Source organism: Helicoverpa armigera, chromosome 17 (genome assembly GCF_030705265.1).
Source record: "Helicoverpa armigera isolate CAAS_96S chromosome 17, ASM3070526v1, whole genome shotgun sequence".
Classification (NCBI taxonomy): domain Eukaryota; kingdom Metazoa; phylum Arthropoda; class Insecta; order Lepidoptera; family Noctuidae; genus Helicoverpa; species Helicoverpa armigera.
In genome coordinates, this window is record NC_087136.1 from 4,870,378 (window position 1) to 4,896,623 (window position 26,246).

General features: G+C 36.5%; 1 protein-coding gene across 4 annotated transcripts in view; it reads right to left on the bottom strand.

Annotated features, from left to right (window-relative positions):
* Positions 1-26,246, bottom strand: part of Su(tpl) (Suppressor of Triplolethal) — a 49,880-nt gene that overhangs the window by 21,859 nt on the left and 1,775 nt on the right. For all 4 annotated transcript variants that reach the window (XM_049846592.2, XM_049846591.2, XM_021331168.3 and 1 more), the window contains exon 2: positions 14,539-14,586. In XM_049846592.2, coding sequence (XP_049702549.1) covers positions 14,539-14,586 — 48 coding nt within the window. The remainder of the gene's footprint in view (positions 1-14,538; positions 14,587-26,246) is intronic.

The window sequence follows — 26,246 nt, forward strand, 5'->3', positions numbered from 1 at the left end:
TCCTAGCTGATTAATTTGTTGGTGTCTTATCAGACTCCACATGCCAGCTGCGCCAGTAAATCTTCCGATTACGTCACCCTCAACGCGTAAACAGCTGATTTCAGCGGGACTCTTTTCTTTTTTTCGTTTGTAGTAGGGAATTTCTTTATTGTGCATTGCCCGTCGTGCGCAACGACTGTGGCTTTTGTTGGTTACCTAATTTCACAGCAAGCGGCGAGCGGTACACAAGCTTGCGAAGTGAGAGGCCGTCACAACCGGTCCGCTCGGCTTGCTCGACCGAGAGATATACAACTACGTCGCAGATAGTGTTCTCGGTTGTGGATTGGCTTATATGCTCATACGTATAAAGAAATAATAAGCTGCTTTGTTCGAAAGTTATCGTTCAAAACGCATTGTAAGATATAAATCTATAAAATAAATAATGTATTTTACAATTCCACGGGACAAACCCGGACGCAAAAGCCAGCGGTCGTGTGCCCCAGCCTCGAGTTAACGTGTTGTATCTTATTGACGTAACATCGCGGAGGTGGCACCGTGCGTGCGATGCAAATTGAACTTTAAATATAGCCAGCTGTTGGTACAATATTCGTTACGCCAATGTTGGCATACGTCAGTCGTGAACGATAATAAATGGTTCACTTTAACACGAATCGTAGCGGGAAATCCACGCGACTGGCTTGTGATCGCCACCATGTTAATTGCTTGCCGACTTGTTATTTTCTTTACTTCATGATATATGATAATGTGTTCGAAGTAATTATTGCTAAGTTGTTTACAGTTTAACCTTCAAATCAGAAAATGCCATACTGGAATGAAATCAAAGTAGAAAAAAGGACTAAACCAGAACCATCTTATCTTCCGAGCCTTTAAACCAGAACCTTATAAAAAAAAACCTTTAATTAAATGAATCAATTTAAATAAATTTAAAAAACAATATGGAGTAATCGAAGTATGTTATCATTATCAATTTAAATAAATTTAAAAAACAATATGGAGTAATCGAAGTATGTTATCATTATCAATTTAAATAAATTTAAAAAACAATATGGAGTAATCGAAGTATGTTATCATTATAATAAAGAATAGAAACTAGTGAAACGCGTAGCCAAAAAAGTGACAGCTAATCGATTGACCAGTTAAGCAACCACCTTAGTAGGTTGATCCCAATAAAGACGAACTCGTAGCCTTTGATAGGCAATTAAAACTATTAAAATCCTGAATCAGGGCTGTTACAAATTACATGATCTTCAAAATAAGGAATCGTGAGAAATACTAGGGCTATTTATAAATAAACAAACGAATGTAAACGTTCAAGTAGTTGACATGTTGATAAACAGTGTTCTGTTTAAACAAGATGTTTTCCGTTTAAATGATACAACAAGAACAGTGTCTTTAAAGAAAGGAAAATTTTAAATCCACTTCATGGAGAGCAGCGAATTTGGCAATGCGTCCGCGGAAGAAATTGTTCTAACACAATTTACTAACGGTAATAGTCACTTTCATCGCAGCAGACACATTTAAAGGCGAAGTGAGTGGCCAGTTATTCGTGAGGTTTCTACGATACTATTTGCATATTCGCCGACTTTCTAATGGACGATGCGGCCGCTCTTGTCGCAATCGTCGGCAGCGGTGAGGTAACACCGATTCATTTAATTATATACTTATGTTGAAAAAACAGTATTCCAGTCTCGCGCATTGTTGCCATTGAACACTGTTTATGTGTCTTGTTTTGGTTTTTTCGCTGGCTAGGCGCACGCTCATTGGCCACAGCGCAAAATTTAAAAAGTCGCGTTCGAAAACCAGAATGCCTTGTCTTTGCGTTTATTCGATCGATTAATATTTTAAGCCAAGCAATCAAGTCACGAACACCACCGAATCGAATAATTTCAAACATTGCAATTTTCTGTTTCTTAGCAAACACCTAGCGCTGATACAGTTGCGAAAATTTTGCGGTCGTAATTCCTAATCAAAGTTTTGTCTTGTCGTAAATAGGCAAATTCTATTTTACGTAAAGGTTCTATTGCGGTGAATGAACTATGTTAATTATTTGCGCGTGGTAAATGATTAGATTAGTACACCCAGGCCACTCGAACGTGTATTTTGTTATCAAAGCTTCCTATACTATAGATACCGTTGATTACGTCAAACTTTGAGATTACTTTGGGCGTGACAAAATATAATAGATTTTTGCTCAATATTATATTGAATAAAACATTGAAGTATAAATGATTGCGTTGCATTGTAAATATCACGAGCGCTGCGGTTGACGGGTGGGTCTTTGCAAGGATTCATTCTGGTGCCGTTCTCCTTCGCGGCGGCCGCTCGCGACCTTCCGCCAGAGGAGGGGCACCTCTCACCGGCGACGTGACTGCAACCACGGCCTTACGTCGCGAGGCTGTATCGAAACCTCTACGTAACGAAGCTCTTTCCAGCCGCGGTTACTCAACGCCCGATAGTTCCGTCGATACATACCTACATACTTGCTTTGCCGTATAAACCACCAGCAGATCACGTGATTACCTTGCGTAACGAATTATTGCCGGTACACCATTTGATACAACGTGAAATACATAGAAATCTTTTATTATTGAGACACATTATAATGGTGAAACTATTGCTACAGTTGCGAAAACAGAGTCATCGGCTAATGATAATCTGCTATCAGAGACACCCAGAAAACTTGGGTTCCGTTACGACGTCATGATAATTATGTATTGTGAAGATGATGTTTATGTAGTACCCATGTATGAAAACATGATTCTAGAGATCGTTCCATCAAAAACAATGGTAAGTAAAAGGCGAATGGATGTTCCCACTGCAGGCAAGACTGAGCCATTGTACATAAACCGAGTTACTTTTACTAACTATCGTCAGAATAACAACTTATTGTTTCATTTCCACAAACACATTAACCAACATTCACCCACGCATTTAGGCCGTGTGGTTACTAAACTAAAATAATGCAATAGGCAAACATAATTTCTTGTTTAGCGCTTCATAAAAACTTGCGAAAAAAATGCAAATCTACTAAGATTGCTGATTTAATATGTGTCCCATGTTTGTCACCTCATAACAAGCAATCATCTGAGATATCCATGAGGGTTTGACTTCTATATTCCACGATAAAGTAAGAGAGGTCGTATGTTTCATTAAGAGTTAATGTTAACAGTGACACACAGTTACACAAAACAGTGATAACAGACTAGAGTTATGTATCAAAATCGAGGAAAGGAAAACATATAAGTCTCATTTGTAGTAACCAACTAACCATACCATTCATGACGATAATCTAATCAAAAACATTTAGACCCAAAAATGGTCAGGTCAAACATATGTAGGTACAGGATCTCATGTCCAAAGGACGTTGTTACATAAGCCTATAAGTCTGCCAGATATCATATTTTTATAGAAAGTTACTAAGTCAAATTTATTGAAACTAAAAAAACTTAAACATTACAGGATGATAAAAACTTATAGAAGCAAAACAAGGAATTTATGAGATTCAACACTTCAAAATGTAGCATACTGATGCGAAAGGGGATTGACCGAGGTTATTTCCCTCAGGACTCGCCACTAAGAAAGAGGTTAACCGGAAAATAATTTTGTCTGATAAGAGCTAGTGGATTTTCTTTCCAAATAGCTTTTCTAGGGCTTTTAAGTGACTACTTTAGAGGACAAAAATTGTTCGGCATGCTACCAATAATTATTTTAATTTAATTTTATTGTAGTTAACAGTACTTCAAGGCAGTCGAAACTGTCGATGCAGTATCTGACGCACAATATAACGACGAGACCAGATAATGTCGCAAGTATTTAGATCAAGGTGCGAAACACGCGTTCGAGAGTCGAGATCGGATCCGAGGAATTTTTGTTGAAGATCACGCTCGCGCTCATGTTGAAGCGCATACATTCATAATGAAACCAAAGCGGAATATACATCAGTAGAAATTAATGTTAAAAACAAGAAATCTACACACGATTCAATTGAATAGTAAACTGGACAATCGTTTCAAATAAATAAAAAGGGAAATTTGTATTGAGACGTACTTTAATTAGAGATTTAGATGTGGGGTCACGAAGGGGACAAAGTTACACTTTAAATGACATCTTATCAAAGTCGATGTGAAGTGTAACAGATAAGACAATTTACAGCTGATAGTAACAACAATAACATTGTGGTACATAACAATTATTGTGTTATCAGCGAAAGTGCTCGTGATTTCGAGAACTTGGATTTTATGAGTAAAGTACTACTTATCCCTGTAAACAAGGCTTTTGAAGTCGGTAAAACAAAAATTGATCCACTCGCCAGAGTATAATTTATGTGTGAACATTGGATCCAGAACAATCCAGTGGCACAGACGCGGCGCCGATACGACGTGACGCCGGCCACGCCTCCGACGCTACGGGTTTATATTACGTCTGCTACCGACGCAATTATTGGTATAGAAGGAACACCGAATCTGTACTAAGTTATCCCCACTAAGTTAAATAAAAAAGATGAAGAGTAATAGACTCTAGTCTAGATCATAAGGACTCGGGTGAAGTCCTAATACAGGTATACATACATATTATGTTCTCTAAAATAATGGTCGGTGTGGAAGCTAACAATAGGTTGAGCTAAATGGTAGTAGCCCAGTAAGTATATTATGAGAATTGGCCAAGTAGAACTAAAACAAAGGTGCAATGGGTAATTAATAATCTTTGTTGAAACAAAGTTCGAAGAATAGACTCCTCAAGTAAGGTGGTATAGAAATACGTTTTGTGGGACGTTTGTAGGATTTCTTGTATTGTATCGTGGATGTAGAAATTTCGACTTTCCTTTATAACATTGACGGTTCTTATAACAAAAGTACAGAACAGTCTGTGAAGTTCAGGTTTCTGGAACAATAATCATTCAACCATATATATCAGCAGGGAGGGCCAGCAAGACGTTGTAAATAAATTTGCCATGTAAGTCAATGATAGAGTTCGAGACTGAAAGGCGTACAGCGACGGCGCACAACACACACAATAAAGCAGACAAATTGACTGCGAAACCACGGCGGTGGCTGAATTCAATACGCTATAGTAGGTGCGGCTTTATTGTCTCCAGGCGGATATGCTCCCGAACAAATTATCGTTATTTCACTCAAGATTTGTGAGCGTAAAGTAGGTTTGACTCCCGTAAAAACTGTAGATTTAATGTACAAAATTTCCGCTTCTATTAAGTAAAATCAAAACCGGAATAAGTTTAAAAAAGCTGATAATATTTTTTTTACCGAGAATTGGTGGCAAATAAACAAACGCAAATACTGCTCGTATGTCTAATTTGCGTCAAGTTGTAAAATTTTCACTGTCAGTAAATACAACCGTTACTTTGGTGACGATAATTACTTTAGTCACGTTAAATCGAATGGATTTTGAATGGCAGAAGCCATGGTAGAAGTAGTTTACTTATGCCATGTAGGTTGCTCTATATTGTATCTAATTCTTCCTTTTTAGATTTGAAGTCATTGGTAACTTTAGAAAAGACTTTTTTACCCATGTTATGGACTATCCATTTTGAAAAATAATCAGCATTTCAGGGAAAGTTAATCACCAGAAAATTAAATACGAGGTACAACCAACTGTTGGCCCTCTGGTTTAGCTAATAAGATTTGTTGTATGACGGGCATAACGACTCGAGTGGCCAACAGGGCGAAAACAATTGTGAACAAGACCGGTTCGCTCACTAATACCGTATGGTGTTTGTGTCAGATTTTAGATGACTTATGCAAAGTTGAGTATAAGCTTATAATTATTTAGATTGAGTGTAAGTTATCAAAGCTCTTATAAAGTAAAGGCATAGTTAGGATCTCAAAGAAAAACTTGAGGCAAACTTATTTTTGTAAAACCTGGAATTCAAGCGACATAAACCATTTAAACGCAGCCATAAATAAATAATAGGCACATGATGAAAGAAAAGGAATTTACAATTCAGTGAAGTTTTCTGAAGTAGAATTGTCCCAGCTGTTTGTTCCTAACGTCATAGCGAATTGTAAATGGACGTCGGTTCAATACCCCATATTTTACATTCAAATCGATTGTACGAGCCAATGACGATTGAAGCTTGTCTATAGTCTTTCAGGATAACATTTTGTGAATTGAAAACGGGATCGTATTGTTTTAACTTTTTGCTAGTCTAGTTTTTTGCCTTCAGAACTTTGAACTTGAATACATAGTTTACTGTTTTTTAGTGTCCAAGTTATATGAAAGTTTCAATTAGAATTAAATATTAGTACAATTTTTTTTGAGGTAGATACAGCACGTGTTTTAATGACAAAAGTATTGATTCCGAATATAGGTGTTATCATTAACGGACACTTGAGCAACGAACGTCTAGTCACATTTGTTACGGTGTGGTTTTATATTCATCTAAAATAGGTTTTGAGGTGAAGGCTACACGACTCTTGCTAACGTTGCGTTTTTGGAACACAAAGCATTTGATTACAGGATCCTAATTGGTTTGTGAATTGCTTAGTTTCATATTTCAGAGAATCGTTTGATTCATTTATGAAATTCTGAGATTTATTTGAAGAAAAAGAAACAGTTATAACAATGACAGCAAGAGCCGGGTATCAATACAAATTTTGCGTGACAAACTAAATTCAATCAGCTCTTACAGTCCAGGAAAGTATCCATGGCGGATAAATATACAGCAAAAGCGACTTACGTCATTAGCGACACAGTAGTGCATCATGGTAACAGTAATATATCAGGTCTTTTGTGTGCATAATGGGCTCGATGGCAACATATAAAAAATCAATTGTCCAGTGATTGCCGCCTACTCAGGTGAAGTTCAGAATAGTGCTGCGAACGAGCGGTAACTTTTACCTGGTTACGTAAGACTGCCAGGTACAATTTATTATCGGCTCCATTGCGAGCTTTCGTAATATAAGCCAGCACTGCTTATGCACTTTATGTCTACTTGTCCTCTTTTCATAGACACCCGGATGTTTTGGGCCTTGGTTTGGCTAGACGGCACGCGTGCAACAGCTATATTCTCGTTAGTCAATTAATATTTACTGGTTTAATTCTTTTTGAGTACATTGTGTGCTTTTATTTAATTTTGAAATGAAAATTTTACTGTATACAATTACAATGTTATACTCAACAAATGTTTTTCAATAAGTAGTGAAAGCGGCAATCAAATAACAGTTGGTGTCTATTTTTCTAAAATTCTTGTTCTCCAAATTGCACTTTTTATTTTAAATTGTCATTTCTACTTCTGTTTGTTTTGTATAAACGAGGCGATACGATCCACAACGGGTCTATCTGATACATATTTAATGTGGAATAGGACAGACCAAATGAAATAAATGAATGCTAATGTATCGGTGAAGTTAGTAAAATGTGACGGGCTCAGGCCGAAGACTTACAAGCGTACGATCTTTTGACCTTTTGGCTCAACAATTGGAAAGTATACCTATAATGAAGGATAAATAGATTCTATGAACATAATGTTTTACATAAAATTAGAAATTATTAGACCTATTTTAAATAGATTATACTGTGCAGAACTTTATGAGCATAAACTAGACGAATAAAAAAATCCTAGCCAACCGGTAAATCTTATAATATCTAGCAAAGACAAAAATACTTGTGCGTAATTGCCCATTTGTTATTCAACAATAACACTGCAACCATTATCAGTGGGTTATAAGTACGAATGGTCTGCAAACTGCTCCATTGCCTTCGAATCTTATTACGTAGCAATAAGGTTGATAACGTAAAATCACTTGGACCGTAAGTTTGTTGCAATGTCACATTGCACGCATCATTGCATACAGTGATCTCATTCGCTGCCAAATTGAGTTAATGCCGCAAAGCAAAAAATGCGTTTTCACAAATTTCTGATTTCTACTTTATACAAACAAATTGAAGTTATTTATATTAATGAAATAAGACGCTCTGTACCATGCCAAGGGGCGTGTCCACGAATGTATCACTTTTATGGCACGATCAGAAAACGTAAGAACGCATAAAATTTGTGTGTATAAATGTATGTGGATAATTAATTCAGTACTTAATATCAAAGTGATACAATATAGCAATATATTTTATGGTAGCATCTAAAATCATACAAGGCTCCATGATTTCCTGAGAATTCTGTAAGTAGAGATTCATCACAAATCGTTAACGGAATACGTCTCGAGGAAATCGGAATTTCTGAGGAGAAATTCACAGCATGCATTACAAGTGGAAGATGTAAAGCGACAGAGGCGCCACCCATCACTGGTCATAAACACGGCGACATGTGGATGTTCGCAGTGTCAAATGTTTACGACCGCTATATTAGTAACTTCAGGCGCGATATTTAGCACAAAGATGTGTTGCTATAGATACCACTCGGTATTAAAAATAAATCCAACTCTTTATGACGCGTTCGACTTTTAACTGAGGCGTAAAACTGAAAGCCAGTTTGTGCATTAGCGAGTGCTCTTCATCAGAAGCGAATAAAAACGTTTGTATGATTTTACGCATTTATAGAATTGACCGTACAAGACACACAAGCCACATTTTCCGTCCACTTCCTCGTTGGGCATCGAAAGCGGTATTAGCTATGTATGATGGACACGCGGCGTCGGCGCACACGACAACTTTCCCTACTTTAATGGAAAAACAACATTAAAACGAGAGCCTTAAGGATAAAACTCGAAAGGCACGCGCGTTATGCGTAGGATACCGGCTTGACCACAAGCTCTACTTAGTCAAGGTGTTGACAATATTCACTAATTCTATTCTAAGGCGCCAGTGAGCAAGGACTGTTCTGTTTTCAAGAAATCTTTAAAAATTACAAACTCATAATGAATAATAAATAAATAAAAAAAAAAATCTACGGTGTTAGCAGTTTATTTACAGAAGACCTTTATTTGAGAGGCGATTCATCACGATTCACTAGTTTTCGTATTAATTTACATAATTGCCATGGTGCGGGTGACACACGCTTTATTTGACAATGGGTGCTTACTTGCAGCAAAGATTTCAGATAACAACGCAACACAATATTGATGATAGAAAAAAACTGTTTATGTTAAAGACCGTTACTTCATTTTCAATGGTATATGTTATCGCAAAGATCTGTAATCAAAATTGCTTCAATTAATTTTATTTCGGTATGTCAAAATAGGCCAAGCAGGTAGTAATGATGACTGTCGTTAACAAACTATGAAGACGATTGAAAAACATTACGGCCAAAAAGTGAAAGCTTGAGAATGAAGCTCAATAATTATCGATGCTAAATTTTTTATCAATGATTGTATACCCAAGACCATCACAAAAACGAGAAACGCCTGGAACAATTTATTTCATCAATTACGATGACAGCTCATGGCAAATACCTAATAGTTTAAGTACTCTAGGAGATTGAAGCGGAAGAGGGTGTTTTGATCCTAAACTGATTTTATCTAGAAGACTTATTCGTTCTAGAACAGAGGCCTCTACTTGCTGCTCAGTATCAAAGATTTTATTTGATAAAACTGCCATCAGTCGGATCGTACAAGTACGGTTGTACTATGTACTACCGTCAGCATTGCGTGATTCTGTGACATATTATGTTGACGTTACGGTATGTTTCATTATAGCATGACGAATACGGGCAAAGGATTTTCCTGGGGAAGGAAAATGTGTGATTTTTCACTTTTGCGCGTAAAATGTCTTTTATGGATTTAGCTGCAGCGACCTCGACTACAATTCGAGATACGCCCAAATCCACATCGGCGTGCGCTCGGGTCCAATAGCAAAAGCACGCGCTGCGAAGTGAAAGTGAATAGCGCGCACGTACGGTCGGCCCGCAGCCCCAATAAGACGACACCGCCGTCCGCATACTTCAGCAATTACCACGAGGAAATCAGCACCGTTCCGCCAAGTCGCTCCCAGATCCCTGACCAAAGAAGGCGCCGAATAGGCCAACAGCTTCTTCATTAGCATCTTCACATTGCACTTGTCTTGCGGCAATAACAACAACAATTATAACAATTGCATATCCTGTGCAAAAAATTGAGTAAATATTTTAACTTCTAAACCACGGATTAAAATAAAGAGTGAACAATAAAATTTTGGTATTGGTAATCCGGATGATCCTGACGATGACGTTTCCACAATAGTGACAGTTCGTTGTTTCCTGTACGACACACCCGCTATAGCTAGCTACAGGCAGGTTGGCCTAAAAAGTATTTTATCTTTATGGGATATCAAATGAATCGCCATCCAACCCTGACCCCAAGGTTGAATCGAACACATGCAATGCAACCTACTGGCTGGCCTAGTCAGTGATTGTCTCTAAGTCTCCTCTACATTGATTTGGTTCCGGTTCGTAATAGATCGCAGATTTGCATTACGTAACGATTAACAACGTTGTTAAAACATTGACCACCGTCTAGTCTATTGATGGTAAAAATTTTATTTGAATTTAAGTGTTGCGTGTGAACGTCTCAAAGAAAATGGAAAGTAACACCAGATTAAATTTACGCGCGTAATTTCCAATAGTTAAATAATTTCAAGCAAAAACAATAAGGCGGTGAGTGAGTACCGAAGTCAAATGACGTCAATGTCAATACGCAAGTAAAATTAATGTAAACACGGCAAACAGCGTATCTAATCGAAATTGAATCAAGTTTGGTCTAACTAAAGAGCATTTATTAATTACATGAACTAAGGTAATTGCAGAAGCAAATAACGGTCGCGAAGTTCCCTTTTCATATTTTTTCTTACTTTTCCGGAATTCAATATTAGAGGCAATAGATATCAAAATTTCGCCACTCATTATTGTTTATTTCAGTGTTAACATTTTAATGTTCATTCTACATTCAGTGTTATAACGATTATAATCTTCGATTTCGTACAATTATGATGCAGATATAACTACTTTTTGGATTCGCAATTTTATTTTGGGACAAGGCCCCGATTATGTGGGCCAAGTTTATCGCAAGCTATAAGACGTTAAAAACAATAGGCCCGTATTCGAGATCTTTATGAACTGGACGTAGGTACAACAGGTCGTCCTTGTGGCGAGTGTAAACACTATTGTTTGATCACGTGGCTGCACCCATTATGATCTGATAAAGGGGTTCACGCCAACACACCTTTGTTCTATAACTACATTGGTAACAATGTCTGTCATAGAAACGCCTATTCCACTAAATTTGCATTATAGCCAATGAGGCCCAAATGACAATAATTAGGTTAAGTTTTTAAGTTATTTATTCACAGGTTATATACTTAATATTGAGAATATGTAAATATAAATCAAGTCAGTGTCACGTTTCAAGTCAAACAAGGTTCCAGGGAAGGTTATATGAACAAAGTCTATCATGAGTAATGAGGAGAAATCGGCAATCGTCTGTTAAGAGTTAGCCTTCAGTAATCAGTCAGGCATTTAATGATGAGTAAAATGAGGCAGGGAAGCACAGATAGCTGAGATGAAGGTTAATGAGGAATAGTTATCGGATTGTAGAGCCTAGAATAATATGGCTTCGGTACTTTGTTTGCTGTCATGTTGTTGTTGTGCACCCATTTTCTTATTCAACGATTCATTGGCTGTAACATACAATAAGACTCGAGGTAACTAACCGGCATGAGTCTGGTTTGGGGCTTCATACAGTTAAACAACTGTATATATTTGACATTTTGAAGATTACTGTGTACATATTAAATGTAGTTAATATTCGACACGTAAGAATTATCCTCATTCCTGATGTCAATATATACATTTTCGTTTAATACAAAATCGAATCCTGTTTTCAAGGACTGCGATAATGTTCCGTAAACCGTTGGTGAAGGTAGTATAGAGTGTTGGGAGGACAACGACCTGACCGAGTCAAGACGTATTCCAACTTACATTGTGAGGAACATTCAATTTTACAATGCAGAACATTGGGTTCATTGTACATAGGAGTGTGATTCATTAGATGCAGAGATAACATCGATACCGGAGTTCGCGATAAATTGTGTTCGGAAAATTATTGCGCATAGGATCGTAATAGCTGACAATACAAACAGCATTTGGATTTCCGTAACTATAACATTTCAAATATCTGGTTATATGTAAACTAGCCTAGGCCAAAACTGCATAAGAAATTGTAAGACTAGAGGCTGGATCCCGAAGCCTGTTAAAATATAATCGCGAAAGGGGACAACGGCCGTCGCACCTGTGAGGTGCAATCCACATGTGCCCACTAGCGACTGGAACTATGGCTATTTTTACACACTCCACTCTATCTTATTTACTATTCTGGTCTGCGACTCATTGAATTGTGGTTATTATGTGCAAGTTGGATATGTGCCAGCAAGTCTCGGACCTAACACACCGATACAGAGATATTCGAGGAATGATGGCGAAGCGTTTTCAGAGAACACCGCTTATCCCGAACGTATTCTTAGGAAAGGAGTAAAAAAATACACAAAGCCAAGGTTGGCTTGCTATTAAGTTAAACAGTGCTATAATTTTCATAGAGCGTTGTTGTCGTCGTTTTAATTAAATCTGAAAATACTAAAATACAGTAATACAGGAAAATATTTAAGCGTGACGTTTTAGTATTCGAATAAGGTGGTCGGGGTCGTTTACATACGATACAAGCGACTCTCGACGAGCAACAAGAGAAGAGATCACGTCAAACCGGCAGGCGAGTCGAGCGGTGGCAACAAGCAAACCGGTCGAAGGCGCCGGTCGTCGGGCGCGGGGACCGACCGGGGATTAACACCTTGTAAACAAAATTGCATTAGATACGTTTTTTGCAATGTCTGAACAGTAAGCGTGATGCTAGCTGTAATACTTGTTGCGTCTCACAGAAACAAATTAGTTTACGCTCTATACTTCAATTTCACACAGCTTTGAACAAGTTTGCCTTCTCTTCATGGTTGTACGGATTATACGTGACGTAATTTATCGATGAGCTCCACGCGGAAAGTTGATAAGTAAACAAGAGGGTACAGTAGCTTCGAAGGAAAAGACTTGAAGGCATAATAATGGTGTCAACCATAGTTGTACTTCTACAATGACACGGACTGTCACTTTATTCAAAGTCTCCGACACCGTACTCGTCCGGTCTAAATGACGAGGCCGCTTTATGTACGTGACAGCGGCGTATGATCCGCGTTTAATTTGTTTTTCGAAATAATTTAGGGTAAAAAGTTTAATAGACCACCGACCGCAGCGTCAAGCAGCAAATCGAAATCGACTAAGTGGGTCATCATATAATTTCGCAAGCGTATCGAGTGCCGCAAGCGTTAACTGGTACGCCCGAGGCGAGTCAAGGCCCGTACGACGATGAGGCCCAGATCCTGACGATGCTGTGCTCCTTCATTATATTATGTACTAAGCATCTTCAATATCCAAGTGAGCGACTACCTTCGAGCAACTAATATAACTCCATGTTTGAACTAGAGCAACACGTTTGCTTTTATAGCCAGCACTTGCATAATAAGTTTGAATGCAACTCGAAAATAACAAATGTTTTCGTGCTGCACTTGTGTTTTGTAAAATCTATGTTGTTTTCGAAACACGTCAATTGTATGTTTACTCGTGACAGCCATAACGAGATATACGCACGTTGTTATTAATAAAATGTTTCTCAATGTTCATTTGAAACATCACTTGTGATAAGGTCATCGAATTATGTAAAATGTACAGAGAAGTACGTGCAAAGCAGACCATTGTTATATCATATAAAATTAGGAAATCTGTAGGTAAAAGATTGTAATACAATGTATATAAATTAAATTGAAATCATTACGTAGATAATACAGAATTACCTCAGAACCGCTTCTTGCACAAAAATAACTATATAAATTGCAAAGCAAATAATTTGAAACCTTATACTGATCTTGACTTTCTACAAAGCGATTTATGAAGGTAAATAAATGATCAGCATAATATACCTATAAACTATTTATTTAATACTGCATCTGCCTGTCAATGTAATGACTAAGCTTTACTATAAATGTTTGTCATTTTTACATTTTATTAACAGCCGATGAATACGAGATTAAACTTTTGCCAGGAAGCCATAAAATTCGACTTGAAGAAGATTTAACTCATTTGTTTACATTACGGTATAACTCTGATAACGGGACAGTCTCGTTTTAAATTATAAACATTTTGCAATATAGGGCCAAGTATGCTGCCCTTGGGGACTTCGGCAAGCATCAATATAACATTTTTATTTTCTGTAGTTGTACTACCTACATAACAAGATTTAATTTTATAATGAAATTAAGGCCATTTGGAAGGTTGAGTTTAATAGTTGAATAAAAGGCCTTTACTGAGTTTGACTCGATCTGTCAATGACCTTTAGTAAGTCGTTAGTGGTTTCACTTCTTCAAACGCTACACCCAAGCAAAAGATTTTGATTTAGGATGTAGAATTGGTACACCGTTTGGAAGCAAACTTAGTTACCTACTTTACGTTAAGTTGACAATTTTAATAAACATTTTTGGTTAATTCGTTTGTACAACGCTACTCTGTAGTTTAAATAACAAAAACCATACATTTTTTTAGGAATATAAGTGTAAACTCACCCCTTCATTTCCGGGTAGGAACTGTATTTTAGGTTTTGCCAATCTGTCCTGAAAAAAGAAATCAAACGTTAATATTACATAAGAATTACAAAATTGTCTGTCTGGATCTTGATTTTAAGATAGTCGGGTCAAATTATATTTATTCGAAATCTTATAAATATTCGGTGGCGATTCACATGGTTAGATAATGCTAACTGATTCCATTTTAATACAAGAAGTATAACTAACAATGCTCAAATGCCAAGCATGCTAAAGTGTGAGAGTTGCAAATATTAAATACCTGGCTTTATGAGTATTATAACAGAGGCACTTATGGTCATAGTTATTTGAATTATTCTTTGTTTACTGCAAAATATTAGACAGACGTTAAACTGCATTGACGTGCGAAATATTTCAATACTAATTTATGTACACAGGAAAATACAACATGACGCACATTAATGTTGGGGTTTACAAGGTAAATCTGTAGTACAGCAGTAATTGAAACATTGCAAAAAATATGGCAGCAATATGGAAACCACGATGAACCATGAATCATAATAACTTTGTTTAAAGTACTGGTCACTGCATTTTAGTATTTACTGTGAAAGAGAGTAGTAGGTTTGGGGTCGGGTCATTCTGAAGGTTTACCAAGTTTTTGTTTTATATGTTAAAAATAAGTAGGTATTTAGGTGTGTTTTTTATGGGTTATGAAGAAGAAATGAGATCCTAATATGAGATCCTAATATTTGATCCTAGATTGAAAGCCTCTCATCTCATCAGTAGACCAAAAATTACAGATTAACACCTGAGTAAACATTTTTCTGCACAGATGAGCGTTTAAGAAAGTACAGTATTTCTAAATTTTATAAGGCATAACCTAATGAAACGTTGTAATTAGACGACAAGAAGCCAAACTAGTTGGGCAACGAGTCGGGTTGGCCACAATAAGCAAGTGTCGGCAAGCCGTGGCGTTGCACAACCGGCGATGGTCGAACGCGAGAAACATAACTAGGCTGGGCGGTAGTGCTGATGATGTAAACTTAAAAATTGCTTTACTTACTTACTTAACCACTAAACTTAATGTGAAACTCAACCAGTTGCACTATCGTCTAGACTCGGAGCTAGAAGGGATGACCCGGAACTTGCCGTGGTTAGCATCCATGGCCGTGACTCTCGATCTCTTGAGGGTCAACCAATTACTACGCCAATAACAGATCAATTTTTGATCTTATAGTTTTATTGGCCATATATGTATCGTTTTCAAAATTTACACATATGAGTGCTACGAATGTGCGATAAGAGAATCGTCTACTTTGATTAAGATTGAAATCAGTCGCGAATGTCAAACCAGTTCTAACTGGCAAGGTCATACGTTGTATTAATTTTCCTATTCAAACTTAGAAACATGCCAATAAAACTAAAATGTAGTAAGTACATAATATACAAATGTATCGATCGGGGTGGAAGATGTTATCATTAGTCTCGGTTATAACATTACGTCATCATTTTATTTATTGTATTAATATGTGTACCTTGGGAGTCATTTAAAGATAATGACTATCATTAACATTAGAATCTGAATGATTAGAGTTGGGAAATAACGAGAGTTGATAAGCAAATAACAATATTTATCAACATCTGTGCTGCGCAGAACATTAGCAATTACCTCTAGTTTTCTGTGTTAGGTTCAGAAAATTCGAATGAGTAGACAATTTGTAGTAGATAAACAGATAAGTATACCAAAACTTCATGTAGTAAATAAGTATAATTTTGTCGAGTAAAAAATACAAAAGCAATTTTGGCCTTGCGTTGAATTGCTACGTTGTACAGAGTGAGGCAATAAAATACCTGCACAAAGTGACCTTAGCGGAATAGTCGGCGACCTTTAGCTAAGTAAAAAACTTTTACAAGCTTTTAAGTTTTTGCATTGGTGAAAATATTTAATAATAGAAAACATTGACTTAAAAGAACATTCATATTTCCAGGCTTCAGTTACATTGAAAACCCAAAGAGCACAACTTGTCATCATTTTTTACTGGAAATTCGCAGAACAAAAACATCTTATAACAGCTACAGACAAGAAAATCACGCAAATTAGTTTTAAGAATTTTGTTAACGGGTAAGAAATACTTTGTTATCGTAGTTTCGAATACTAAGGAGGGGTCAATCTATGATACTCGTACATTTGGACAAGATAAGAATGTGTCGAATGTGAAGCGTGGCGTTTGGAACCGTTGTACGAAATGCTATGATCAAGACCTCACTTGGCGACACACATATTTGAATAACAACACGGTTTCCGATACCTAATTAGAGGCCATTTGGGGCTTACATTTTTAAGTTTGGGATATTATTTATTTTGGTGTTTATAAAAAAACCATTTAGTTGTTGAAAATTTAAGATAAGCTGAAAAACTAAATAATAACGCAGAGTTTTTTTTAAAGACATGCAATAAAATACGTGTTTAAAATTTACTGTGAAAGGATCTTCCGGTGAAGTATTCACAATATCAAAGGTGTCTGGGCTTCTACCTGAGCTACAAGAATCCGAGAACTATCAAATGAAAGTTGTTTATGTCTAGTTTTGTATTACGTTGTCTAAACTACTGTAGTTTTCTAATCTTTAACTGCATTAAGGGGAAATTGTATATTTACATGACCTAGATCTATCTTATTATGTATATTCAATCGAGACTAATTAGCCTTACTCATTAGCAAAGCTTGCTTCTAGAAGAAATGTTTTCAATATAATTCAAGTACTTAGGTACATGATCAGGAAGTTTACTTATTAATCCGGTGTAATTCTTTCAAAAAGCTATGTAATTCATGTTCGACGAGCCTCTTTCAGCTTCAAACTTGAGCCTCTTTCAGCTTCAAACTTTAATCCAATAACAAATGCACCTTTCAAATGATTAAGGAATTATGTCTAATCATTATTGATTTATTAAATACCAGCTATCAAGTTTATCAAAATGCGTTAGTGTGATATCAAGGAGAAATTACGATTTCTTTGGATCAATGTGTGCCTAGGTATCAATGAGTGTAAGGGTCATGCATGATTCCTTACAATATTTTACGTGCCCATTCCTCACCTATTGAGGGAAAAGCTTCTTCTTTGTCGCTGTGTTTAAATATAGTATTAAAACACAGCGACCAAGATTATTCGGTAGAAATTGTCTGTGAATCGTTGCCCCAACCATGCAATACTTATTTTGACACTCGATCTAAATTTTAATCGTATTGTCAATTATTTTACCCCATCCCCAAGCCTCTCTATTTCAATATAAACGAACTACACACACGTATAATATAAGTTGACTCTGCCATAAGGTTGGCGCCCCTAACCGCCCTATTTCTAATCGTCTGTCCTTTTCTAGAGCACGCTGCTTTTAAGGGGCGGTATACCCTGCCGTAAATGATGGCCACCTCCATAAAAACATCACATGATTCGTAGATCCATTCCTTCATTTTACTACCGTTTACGTCCATCAACGTTTTATGCCTGCTTTAACAATTAAATATCCCCTTTATATCACGTTGCATCATGTAAAACTTTGCGGCACTTGCTGTACGGATTGGCTGACATTTCGCAAACTGGTTTGTCCTAGCTCTATACGTTGGTAAACAAAATGTTAAATGCATATTACAATGATGTAGTGTTATTGAACTAAACAATATCCAATTAAACGCCGAGGATAACTGTGCAGGTAAACGTTCACGTTGTAACAAGAGAATAGAATTTTTGTAACGGTGATTTTTATTCTTCAGGCGTTATGAAACAGCTGTATATAAATCATTATTTAGTTAATTGGTGGGTTTACATATTTTATTTTCTGCACATTTAACTCATGAATTTACAAAAAATACTAATATTTATTTCATTACATCACGTCGTTGACTACTTAAGAACAGAATCCCAAACCTTTTTATAAGAATCAATGAGGTACCTGAAGGTGGATAAAAATAAAAAAAGTAAAAAGAACAATACTTAAAAATCTAAGGACAAAAATAGAAACAAGGGGCGGGCGGAGGGATTTCTCGAGTCTAACATCTGTTCGCAAGTAACTGCTTAGCAAGGGACAACCAGGTGCCAAGGCTCGGGGGGACTGAGGGTGCGACGACCTCGGGCCCTATCGCTCGTGTTCATCGTCACGCAGACGTCACAACATCTATCACACACAAATATTGCTTCTCCTTCAAACATTTTAAAGATCAATTTAGAATCACCCTAACTATTACCAAACATTTGCGAGAAAATCTTCATTATCTTGGAAATTGTGTTTGATGTTATTTGATATAGGTAGGTGTTCTATAGCGGTTACTTTCATCATAGCATAGCCGCATTTTTATTTTACTACTCAAACGACCCTGATGTCAAAGTGAGATGATAAAATTATCTACATTGTGTGTTGCCAATACGTACGGTGCAAATGATGTGCGATTTTATATTAAAGAAGCAGATGTACATCTTCTTCGGATTAAATTAATTTACTAGTAATTATGTTTTCAATACTGGCTACATGAAAAACTTAATACATAACTACAACTACTAATGTATCAAATTAATTTTTAACTAGGAAGTAAATTGAAAAAAAAAAAAAATAGTATCAGAGCATTTAAAAACTGATATTATTTTTGATTCCAGTATCGCTAGTGCAAATATGGCATACTTTTGAAGTGGATATCCGGTACAGATACCTACTTAGAAACGAACGTGACAAATAAGTACCTACAGTAAGTACTTCATTAAGAATCATGTGTTGCCTATTTGCATGACACTGAAACTTGATCTGAACTTTCCTGAATGGACTAATAACGCGAATGCTAACTAAGCGTTTATTTTAAACGCTAGTGATTCATTCAATCAAGCTAAGGGTCTTTTTCTTAGACGACATGCTGGACACTCATTCGGCAGCGTTACAAAAGTGATTCATGGCTTTCAATGGATTCTATGCTCAAGAAAAAAGGCCAGGTGGCACGCTTACAAAGCACCAACAAAAAAACGGCCACCAAACCTGCTGCACATCGCAGGACAGTGCATTGAAATTTGGATTTTGGCAGTATGCGGAGAGTGTTGATAATCGTTTAGCAAAGTTAAATAATAGGTGCCCGTGATCTTAGGCCGACACAAAATAAATGTATCGTTGTTAAACACGTGCATGGACCGGGGGAATTATAATCAGGTGGGCGACCAGCTTTGGTCGCCGTTAGAAAATTGTTTATATTGGCAGCTAGCTTTTAACTTTATAGTGTTTTGGTTTTTCATAAATCTGCGGATTTTTCTGTAACATGCAGTTTTTGCCTGATGTTACATTTTATGATTGTTTCCAAATATATGAGGGAAATTTTGCTGGGGACAAGACAAGTGTTAATTTTATCAATATCACGTTCAATCCCCAAAAGCCTCTTCAATATTTTAGCCCTTTGATACTATGTGCATGTGCATTTGTTTGTCATGCTCCTCTCACTTCTATTTTATAACGTTATCGCTATGAGAATAACTATCAACGATAGATTGGTATCAACGATGTGGAGTTATTAAATGCTCATAATGTAGTAGTTACCGTTATTAAATAGTAAAAAAATGATGTTGTTACAATCATTTATTATAGTAATTTGATTCAAATAAGGCGACGACGATTTATCGCTGATTGTTATTGTACTAGACCATGCTCATTGATTACATACATCAGACTATCCTTTGACACGAACAATAAATTCCAGCACTGCAGTTCCGTATGCAATTCGATTTATTATAATAATAGGAAATAGGGTTATGCCATGGATCTTGAGTTAGCCTTTGGAAAAATGGAATGTATTCGTCTCAGGGCTTATTTACTTGGTTCATGAGTATGTCAACCATTACTTACGTACGTGGGTAAAGTAAATAGTGGAATCTTGACCGGCAATAAAAGCTTATAAAAACTAGTGAAGCCTTTTCAGAAATGGAGATACACATTATCAGACTCAATGAATTCGGTGATATATTATTCGTAAGATAAATGATGATTAATAAAAGATAGCAGAGTAGAGGGGCGGCATAAACTGCAAATGATGAATAACTTGGGAGACGAACTTGGCCCATACTCAAGTGTGACAGACTTATTACATTATTCCATCGACATTATCTCAACGAGGGCCAATATCAGCGAATGTAAACAGAAGCAACGAGCTTAATAAACATGTTTACGACAGACTTTTTTATAGAATTTTATTAATAAGACAATTACGGGTGCATTGGGAATTCAATTAACACAAAATAATAGCAAGCAAACAGTGTTATGCAACATGTCAGCAAATGTTATCATTGGCAATAGTAATGAACTTCGAACGTTATATTCTTACAAAGTGAAGTTATTGCCATCGTTAATCATAAATTCTTAATGATTTGGAACGCTGGAATGGAACTGTTAGGAGCATAGGCCGATAATAACATTATCTAAACCAGTGGAAATCATAACAAACTGGAGATCACGTTTAGCAAAATCATCAAAAACTTTCCTGACATATTAATTAATTTATGACCTTCATTAGCTGTTGCTAGCAGAGAAATTGCTCGTCTCTTTTTGTTAAATGACTTTCGAAGAATCTAACAACAGTATAGCAACAGTTGTTCTATTTACCTGAAGAAATACGTCATCAATAAAAGGTATGCCAGTGAGTGTGGCCTTCCTAATAATTAACAAATTCAATCGCATTGTCCTCATTCCACTAATCACAGTGATTTTGATAATGACGCTCTATCAATGGTAATGAAACAGATGCACGTTAATGAGCTGTCGTAAATCACATAACGAGGTCACGATACATGTAGGGAAAACTAGATTATCTTTATAACTGTCAACAAGACATCTAATACATGGTTGTGAATAGGGCTTTCAAATACCGGATTTTTTCAATTCCGGTATCAATACCGGTATTAAAAATTTCAATACCGTGATCACGTGATCACGGTATTGTCGGTCATGCTAATATTGCAATATTCCAGATAGCTCCTTTATGCGTCTTGGAAGTGCTTTTGCAAGATTTTGACTTAAGTCATTGCTTGCAAGCTTGACCATCTAACTTCGTCAACATAAATTTTAGCGCAATATCCGCTTTTAGTAAATTGGCATCCCATTTTCAAATTTTTAATACAGTAAGGTGATCTTCACACTGCCCCGCATCACGCTGCATCTTGCGTGTCGACGCACCTACGCGCGTTCTTGCGGGAGTGCAGATCTGCATCATCGTGCGGGTTTTTGACGCACTCACGCGCGTAGGTGCGTTTTGTAAATTCACGCACAGTGGCTCTCATCGAGTTCCATTTTCAAATATACACGTCACGCCCATTCAAAATCACGCGCGTCAATGCGGGATTCAGTGTGCCATACCTTGCGTCTCGCCCCGCACCTACGCGCGGGGGTGCGTGTTTCTCCGCATGTATGTGCGTGATCCGCATGAACGCGCGTGGATGCATTTTCAGTGTGTTGGACTATGCGTGTTTTCCATACAAACGGAGATATTTCCATACAACGGAAAAAAACGCATCCACGCACTACGCTGCATCATGTGGGGCAGTGTGATAATCGCCTTACTTTAACTACAGAAAGGCTGTTGTAAATATTTTTTAATATTGTTAAATCGAATTCGTCTAATTTGAAATCGGGGTTTAATTTTAGATCAAATAAAACTTTTAAAACACAATCCTTTAGTTTAAAAAGCGTCCAATCATAGCCCCGACACTATGACTAAAAATGAGATTGACTTCATCATGACGAACAAGAAGCACATAGTCAGAGACGTCTCCGTGATCAATAGGTTTAACACCGGTAGCGATCACCGACTTGTCCGAGGCTCTCTGAATATCAACTTGAAGGCCGAACGTTTTCGTCTGATGAAGGCTAGGCTCCGACCAACACTGCTCCAAACCATTTCAGGATCTGAAACTTTCCAGTCAAATTTGCCGCCGTGGAAACCACAACAGACGTTGGAAACGACACCAGAACCACGAATATGTGGTTCAGATCCTCAGGGAGGAAGGGTCGATATTCTGTAACAAGCAGCATAAGGGCAAGAAATCAAAGCTTTCGGAAGAGACATTAGGGCTTATGAAGAAACGACGTGAAAACCCACCTGTCACTTCGTCAGCTAAGCGGGCTCTAAACCAAGAGATCAACAAGCACGTACGACACGACCTACGGTGCTCCAATACTCTTGACATTGAAAGAGCAATTGAGCTGAATCGGGGGTCAAAGGTGTTCGTACAATCTCTTGGAAGAAGCCACTTGACGAAGCTGACCGCAACAAGTGGAGAAGTCATTTCTTCGGTGCCGGCAGTCCTTTCGGAAGTGGAAAACTTCTATGGCCGGTTATACGCATCGCATGCATCTCGACCTGAACTCCAGACGCGTGGAGTAGGAGTGTTGTCGTCCTGTTCTTCAAAAAGGGAGACAAAACCCTGCTGAAGAACTATCGACTCATTTCCCTCCTAAGCCACGTATATAAGCTGTTCTCAAGAGTGATCACGAACCGACTTACGCGAATATTCGACGAATTCCAACCACCGGAGCAGGCTGGGTTTCGGAGCGGATACGGCACCATATACCACATCCACACAGTGCGGCAGATTATACAGAAGACCGAAGAGTATAATCAGCCCCTGTGTCTAGCATTTGTGGACTATGAGAAGGCCTTTCTGTCTGGAGTCCCTGCAGCGTTGCCAAGTAGATTGGCGGAAAAAGGCTCGGAGGATGATGATGACATCTTACGAGTACGTAGTTATTTATCTTATTTAATACAACTTCCTGCTACTTATTACAATAAACCACAATAATTAAAATTATAAAAAGATTGCAATACCGTAATCACGGTATTGGCTCGTCAATACCGGTATTGAAAAAAGACCAAAATATATCCGTGATCACGGTATTACGGGATCCCGTAATACCGGTATTGAAAGCCCTAGTTGTGAAATATGATGATGTAAAAACGTTTCTAACAAATAAAAGTATACAGACTTAACAATACGTAGGTTATCATCATATAAAAATCCTAAAAAATCATTAATCATGACACTGATTATTGCTTCTCAATCTATAAGAATTTGCTTTGATGAACAAGATATGAAGGAGCTTAAGGCTTAGAATTTAGAGGAAACACTTTTTTGCAGTGTATAAGTAATCCGGCAGCTGTTGGTACTTTCACCTGCACGGGCGCCGCCCGAACATTGTCATTGCGGCTATGCGCCCGATTCGCTTACCTAATATACGGAGTTTGCGAAACTGGGCCCAAACGGCTAGACAGACACGCGCCGAATGCCTACGATTTAGAAATAGGAGCAATCTGATGTAGAATTTGCAGCTAAAATACAACTACCTATAATAAACTTAATTAATTACCAGGAAACGAGAATTATTATTAGAAAATGTATCAGACGGAATTCTAAACGTATGTTTAACCTGCCACAAAAAAAAAGGATATTTAATAAAAAAAAGATACAGCAGCTCGAGTGTTTTGTTTGTGCAAAGGTGCAGGATAATATTTTTTCCGCCATGTAACACAGAACATTGTTTGGGTAAAACTCACACTAAACAGGTTTTATTTTAGCGATGCTACATCACAAACTCACTTCATGTTTGAACATGACTGAGATGACCACAGCCTGTGTAGAGGCTTCAGGCTGAAAACAGGTTTAATTCCTTGGGTTTTTAAAGATATCTTTTATAACTTGTTAGTCTAGTATGCCAATAGCTTGGTGAATAAAAATTAGTTAATCAGCAAAAGTTATATCTCAATTATTAATTGCAACGAATAGATAGTTTGCTTATTAATTTGAAAATTAAGTAATCACTTGGGTAAACCTACCCAACTTAATTTTCAGTAATTTATAAAGCTCATTAAAATAATTTATTTATTTTTTAAATTGAGAATTTAGGCTTACTTGCTCTATTTAAAAAAAAATATATAATAAACCCAGGTTTATCACAAATACATTACTTAGATAAATGTTTCATTAATCTAATTAAGCAATGACTTGTTAATTGTTTTTTTTAATGATATTACTTAAGTATCTATATTAAAAAAAAACATGTTTATTTCAAGAATGTTTCTACTAATATTCAAGTACAAAATAAAAGTCTATCTAATTATTAAAACGAAAAAATCTAATCATTTCAGAAGAATTCAATTGAACATAATAGAGAAAATCATGTTTGTTCTTTTGGGTTTAAGTAAATAACTTTCACCTGCAGCTAAGTAGGCTGTATGTATTTTTACCTTAATTTTCTTACTTCCTAGTGTGTATGGGTTTAGTTAAATAGACCTTGTTTTCTTTCCCACACTTTTAAGTAATACATCATTGTGTTCTGTTATTGTCAAATGCGTGGAATATCTTACAAAACAGACAATTCCAGTTTGAATATATGTATTTAATTATCTGAATTTGATATTAATTTAAAAATCTTGGTTATAAAATGTCATAAATTATATATTTATTTGGTATTTCCCTAATTTCATTTCCTTGGTTACGTAATAAATACTTTATCAATGAAACAATGTTATCAAATATCTATGCAAAGTACGGCTAAATGAATCATAAGCAAAATACATCATATTATGAAATCAGCATCATTAGCCCGGATAGAAAACTTAGAATCTTTAGTTTAATTAAAAAGTATTGAAAACATAGCTTGGTGTTTTCCTTTTGCAGTATCGCTTAGTCTGGATTGGTGGTGATTGTTTCACCACAATCATATTGCTTGTCTGCTAAGTAAGAACTTTAATTATGAAGGTGTGGTTTCAATCATAACTTCCAGAAAAGCAGGTGCTTGTTATGTTAAAAAAAATAACTATTCAATCATTCATGTCAATCAATTAGGTAAATTACCTATGTTGTAAAGTTATTAGTAATTTCTCAATATTGTTGTTGCAACGACCAACAACTCATTCATTAAACTATGCAATATTACCTTGTCTAAATGTCTACGTATTTGAGTAGACTTCAAATGTTTACCATCATCCTTGCCAATCCTTATTCTTACTACTAATAAATGTGAAAGTAACTGTCTGTGTTACATAATCATGCTAAAACAGCTGGACCGATTGAAACGAAATTTGGAATAGATATAAGTAGTTCTTTCTAGACAAACGTAAGCTACTTTTTATCTAGATGATTGGAGCAGTTCCCTCAGGATGTGGTCGCAACAACAGGTAGGAGATAAACCAAATAATTATGAAAATAGAACAAAATACAGCCCGGTTTTGCTATTAATTGTGTCTTCTAGAGCAAGACAGCATAATACTTCACCTGTTTCAATCAATACTTGAAGCGGACATGTCTCTAAGTGTTAATCAACTTGTAACTTGATGACCTAGATTAGAAGTCTTTTATAATATGCATCTAGGTTAGCAGTTACTTTAAAAATTCACCAGCACACTGGAAGTTTTTGGTAATCTGAATTGCTTTTAAGCATAGGTATATAACAATTCAATTTATCTATTCAAAAACATGTCTTTTTGTAGTTCAACCTCATAATAAATAGTAAGTTAGAAGTACAGTATGATTGGTTGGTTTACTGGCCTTGTTTGACAGTATTTTCCCGTTTTAATAGGTTAAAGATGATTGCAAAATCTTCCAAGAAATCATTTTTAATGTTGTTTACTAAGTATTACACAGTTTTTAGCTCAATCATAGGTCAAAATTGCACTAGTATTTGCACAGAAAAGTATTACAAAAATAACTAAAAC